The 5,626-nt window shown below is 47.5% G+C and overlaps 1 protein-coding gene across 1 annotated transcript in view; it reads left to right on the top strand.

The window, feature by feature from the left end:
* LOC106734831 (translation initiation factor IF-2-like) overlaps positions 1-454 on the top strand; it is a 2,186-nt gene extending 1,732 nt beyond the window's left edge. Inside the window, exon 3 of the mRNA XM_027771674.1 lies at positions 285-454. Within this exon, the coding sequence (XP_027627475.1) occupies positions 285-454 (170 nt within the window). The remainder of the gene's footprint in view (positions 1-284) is intronic.
* The last annotated feature ends 5,172 nt before the right edge of the window (positions 455-5,626 follow it).

Genomic DNA, 5,626 nt, shown 5'->3' with positions numbered 1-5,626 from the left:
GGCAAGCACAATGAGTGAGAGGCAGCCGAGCGCCCGCCTCCTTCGGGCTGGCAGCGCCCCTTTGGGGCGGAGCTCTTAAAGGGGTAGCCCTGCCCTCCTCGGAGGCGGCCGCCACCTCCGTGCGGGACCCAGCCCGCCGCAGCGCTCGCCTCCCTCCGCTGCCAGTTCCACAGCAAAACAGATGCTGCCTGCCGGCCCCGCTCTGAGGCAAATCTGCAGCTTCTCTTCTAATGTCAAAATGCAAAAATACCCTGTTCCTCCGTCCCCGCTCCGTCCGCCCCCAGCCTGCTCCCGGCCTTTCCCTGGGATTCGCGACAGCGCCCCGGGCCCGCGGGTCGGTGCCCACTTCAGCCAGGCTGCGCTGCCGGCTCCTCCCGCAGACGGGAAGGAAGGAAGCCAGGGCGAGGAGAAAGGACGGCCCCGAGGGGACCTGGGTTCTCGTCCCGGCTCCTAAGTGTACTTAATGGGCGGCTGTAGGCGTCTCCTGGCCCCTCTGGGTCCCATGTCCTCGCTCAGAGTACCCATGCCTTCGGGCTTCACCGGATTGCAAGGAACAAATGGAATACTTCGGCCCCACGCTGTTCCTGCCTCCTGCAAGGGCCAAGAGGGGAAAGGGTGAGGGCTGCCCTAAAGTGCTCTGGCCTGGTGGAGGAGAAAGGAGTCGCAACGGATCTCAGGGTGCTCAGCACACTCCGACTGGGACTCTGGGGCGAGCAAGGACAGGTTTGCTCCCATGCTTGGATTCGGAGGACAACCTGGAGGTAACTGCACAGCCGGCCAGAAAGGATGCTTCTAGAATCGGGTGGTTTTATGAGCGAGGCTCCTGGATGTCACACCTACTGCGTGACTCGTGAGGGGTACTGGAACCATTCCTAGCCTCAGTTTCTCCCTGGGTCACAGGGTCATACCTATCCCATAGGATTATGAGAGACTACCTAAAATAGCCCAAGCAAAGCCTTAAGAAAACTTCATTGGAAGAGAAGCAGGTGCTTAATAAATGTTAGCTCTTATCTTTGTCCTTGTTTACAAAGTATTCACGCTAGACCTGAAAGGATGAGAAAGAGCCAGTAAGCTTGGCTAGAGAGTCCTTGTAGACTGAGGGTTAGCCCAAGCAAAGGCCCAGGGATTTGAAGTTCAAGAAAAGGCAAGTTCAAAGCCTTCCTCCACCACTAATTGACTGGGTGACCTTGAGCAAGTGCCCTAACCTTTCTAAACCTTAGTTTCCTCCTCTGTTAATGGGGAATAAAAAAGATTGTGGCCAGCAGGTGGTGTGGGGGTTAAGAGTGCTGGACTCCCACATGGCTGACCGCAGTTCGAGTCCCAGCAGCTTACATTCTTGCTTTCCTTCTCTCTCTCTCTCACTCTGTCCCTCTCTGGTCAAATTAAAATTAATTAATTAGTTAATTAAAGTTCAATAAAATAGTTCTTAAAAAAAAGAAAAGATTTATCCTAATGGCCTCACAATGTTATAAAGTTCAAATGAGTCAACACATGTGGAAATATTCTACAGAGTATCCAATTCTAAAAACCTAAGGGTTCGCAGGGCCAGCAGGCGACATGGAAGCTAAGGCTCTGGATGCCAGTCATGTGGCTGACTGACCGGTTGGAGTCCCAGACTCAGTGGCCAGGAAATCATGCCAGGTGCATGTGTGTGCATGCCCCAAGTCCTGAGAGGAGAATGGAAAACACAGGATTGCCGTATGACCATCCCCCACGGGGCGGGGGGGTGACTTTTCACTTTCTCTCCCTCTCTCTGTCTGCCTTTCTCTCTGGCAAGCACACACATCCTATATATATTTTTTAATATATATATAAAAGTGGAGAAGTGGAGGAGAAGGGATTGCAGTGTTCCCGTGTCCCATGAGGGGTGCTTCCTCACTTTCTCTCTCTCCTCTCCCCTGCTCCCTGACGAGCATACACAGCCTTTTATTTATTTATTTATTTATTTTATTTTTCAGCAATTTTTCTATAGGGCGTGTGCCCTTGCTGGAGAGATGGGAGATATATATATATATACATATATATATATATACACACACACACACACACACACACATATGTTTATGGCGTCTATCTACCTATATTTTTTAATGTTTTAAAGCCTAAGGGTTAGCCCAACTGTGCCCAACTGTGGTGGCAGTCAGTAGCATGCTGGACTGCAGAGTGCTGGAATCCACATGGCCACATGAGGGCGAAGATCCTGGTCACCCTTGTGCATGCCCAAGATCCTGGCGAGCTGGAGGGCTGGAGAAGGGAACTGTGGTATGTCCAGACCCTGCCGAGGGACTTCTCTCTGTCTGTGTGTCCCGTTTGTGCACACACATGTACGCTCTGTCACGAATGAAAGAAAAACAGCCCTATGGGTTATATCGTACCCAAGGGCCTGCTGCTTGACTGACTGGTTCAAGTCCGGAGACCTCCCTGAGTATGCCAGCAGGCACCTACCTGTGCTCTGGAGCTGACTGAAGGCTGGGCTAGATGGCGGCATCAGGACCCAGCTGGGGCTGCTGTCTCTGTTTACCTGTTCTTGGAAGAGATGAATGCATAAACTTTTGGGAAAAGGTTTTGTTTTTTAAAGAGACTATTTAAACGTACCCCTTGACGTAGTGTAAAATGTTATAGGCCAGTTGGTGGTGTGCTGATTAAGATGACAGGATCCCTGGGGCCAGCAGGTGGCGTGCTGGTTAGGGCACTGGACACTCCCACATGGCCGATCATGGTTTGAGTCTCGGATCTGGTGGCTTGCTTTCTCACTTTCCTTCTCTCTGTGTGTCTTTCTCTGGTCAAATGGAAAATATTGAATTAATAATTAAAATTAAATAAATAATTCTTTTTTAAAAATAAAAAGATGACAGGATCCCACATGGCCGAGTACATGGTTCAGTCCTGGATCCAGAGGCTTGAGAAACATACCAGGTATGTGTTTGTGCACACTCAAATGGAGGGAGCAGTGGAGGAGAAGGGATGGCAGTGTTCCCATGCCCCATGAGGGGCGCTTTCTCACTCTCTCTCTCTCTCTCTCTCCTGTTCCCCGACGAGCGTACACAGCCTCTGGCAAATTAAAAAATATATATGACGTTCTGCAAGGCTGATCTGCATGGGGAATGGTGCAGATTCACAGCGGGAGACCTCGCCAAGTAGACTGGGCACCTGTGTGCTCATGATCCAGGACTGGCTGGAGCTAGGAGTGGATTGCGGCATCCAAATCCAGTTAATGGTGCTATCTCTGTCTCTCTCACTCATGGGAGAAATAAATAAATAAATAGAAAACAAAAAAGGGGGGGCAGTACGTGGTGTGCTGATTGAGGTGCTGGATTCCCAAATGACGACCATGGTTCGAGTCCTGGACCTGGTGGCTTGCTTCCTCACTTTCCCTCTGTGTCTCTCTGGTGAGTGCATGTGCCCTGTCGCAAATTTAAAAAATAATGGTGATAAACAAAATTAAATAAATAATTCTTAAAAAAAAAAAAAAAAAAAAAGAGGCTAGCGGGTGGCTGGTGATTAAGGTGCTGGATTCCCACATGGCCAACTGTGGTTTGAGTCTTGGACCTGGCGGCTGGAAAATCACAGCAGACACGTGTGCATACGTGCTCGAAATCCCAAGAGGAAAGTAAAAGAGAGGGATTGTGGCATGGCCATCTCCCTTGGGTGATGACTTCTCACTTTCCTTCGCTCTGTCTCTCTTTGTCTCTCTGCAGTAAGCGCACTTACCCTATGACAAAAACCAAAAACAAAAAGAAAAACACTCAAAAACACAGTTAATAGAAAGCACCCAATCAAGAGGTTAGAGCTGGTGACCAATGCTATGCCAACAGGCATGCAACCTGCAACTTAATTTCAGGGCTTTAAATGGTGCTTTCTGCTGAGTGACAGGAGTCTAAGGATTATAGGACAGAAGTCTAAAGATGCTGGTAGTCATCTCATCATCTGAAGCAAGACTGCCTGAACACAGAACCAGACTAGCAGACAGTAAGGCTAAGAAACAGAGCAAGCCAAACCCCTAAGGACACCATCCAAGATCCTGGATCCAGCCATACTTGAAGCTGTAGATCTTTTCACTTATGGAAAGCAACAAATTCTTTTTTTCTCACCAAGTTTGAATTCAATTCTTTTTTCTTTTTAAAAAAACTTCTGTTGGAGATAATATTTCATTTCATTTCATTTATTTATTTATTTATTGACAGGTTTTAGCTATAGGGCATGTGGGCTCTCCAGACAGACAGAGAGAGACAGAGAGACAGAAAGCGAGAAATCACCCCCAGGGGGGATGGCCACGCTGCAATCCCTTCTCCTCCATTCTTCTCTAGGGATCTTGGGCACGCATGCACACGCGCCCGGTGTGAGTTTAAGCCACTGGGTCCGGAACTTGAACCGTGGTCAACCACATGGGAGTCCAGTGACTGGACTCTACGCTAACTGCTGGTCCCTCATTTTATTTATTTTTAACACGTTAAGCTAAGCATGGTGACACAGATTTGCAATCCCAGCAGACCAGGAGGTTAAGGCAGGAGGATTATGCAAGACCACCCCCCCATTATTTTTGTAATTTACATTTTTAAACTGTTATTGTAGAAACTTTCAAATACATAAAAAAATCAAACAAATTATACAATAAACTTTCTTATTGTCCAGATTCAACAATTATCAACGTGTGGCAAAAACTGATGTATTTATTTTACCACATTTTCTCAAAATAGATTGATACAAATCCCAGACAACATAGCTTTTAAAAAAAAATTTGCTAGAGGGCACATGCACTCACCAGAGGGGGACAGAGAAAGAGGGAAGGCACCCCTACGGAGTCGGGCCACAGTTCCTCTCCAGCTCTCCTTTTGGGGCTGTGGGGGTGCAGGTACCTGTGCTTGGTGAATGTCTCAAGCCCCAGGTCTAGGATTTGAACACATTGTCATCCCACGCGGGATCCATTCACCTTGACCACCACCCATCCGCTGGCCTCAGACATCATGGCATCTCGATTTAAGTGCTTAGCCTCTAACAGGTAAGACTTTAGACTCTTTTAGATCTTTTAATAAAATTACATTAAATTTATAGATTCATTGGGAAGGATACTGAGACCCCCCCACCCCACCCCGGTTCATGAACGTGGTGTATTTCTTCAGAGATGTATGTATCACCATGCCTGGCTTAACATTTTAAAAATAAATCAAATGAAATGGGGCTGGGGGGTGGCGTGGTGGTTAAGGTGCTGGACTCCCACATGGCTGACCCTGGTTTCAGCCCCAGTTCAGCGTCTTCACCACCAGGCTAGTCGAAGGCCCAGGTTGATACGGTTCTTAAGACTTTTAATATATTGTCTGCCCTTTTCTCTTTTAGTAACATCTATTTGTTAAGACCAGGTCATTCAATATGTAAAAATTTCCATATTCTCAACTTAGGTATTGCTTCGTCGTGGTGTTATTTAACTTTTCTTCTAGTCTGTTATTGCCTATGGACTAATAGGTCTAGAGCTTGATTAGATTCAAGAATCTCATTATCTTGGCAACGACACAACCACACAACCGAGGAGATGTTGCATACTTCTGACGCCACAGCAGGGAGCACGTAATGTCTGGTTGTCTTGGGTTGGGTGATGTTAAAGTTGATTGTTCTGATTATGAAAATATGA

The sequence above is a fragment of the Tupaia chinensis genome, unplaced genomic scaffold, assembly GCF_000334495.1.
Source record: "Tupaia chinensis unplaced genomic scaffold, TupChi_1.0 Scaffold000231_1, whole genome shotgun sequence".
NCBI classification, from domain to species: domain Eukaryota; kingdom Metazoa; phylum Chordata; class Mammalia; order Scandentia; family Tupaiidae; genus Tupaia; species Tupaia belangeri.
Note: the sequence above shows the minus strand (reverse complement) of the source record. Positions and strands in the feature narration are given on the sequence as shown.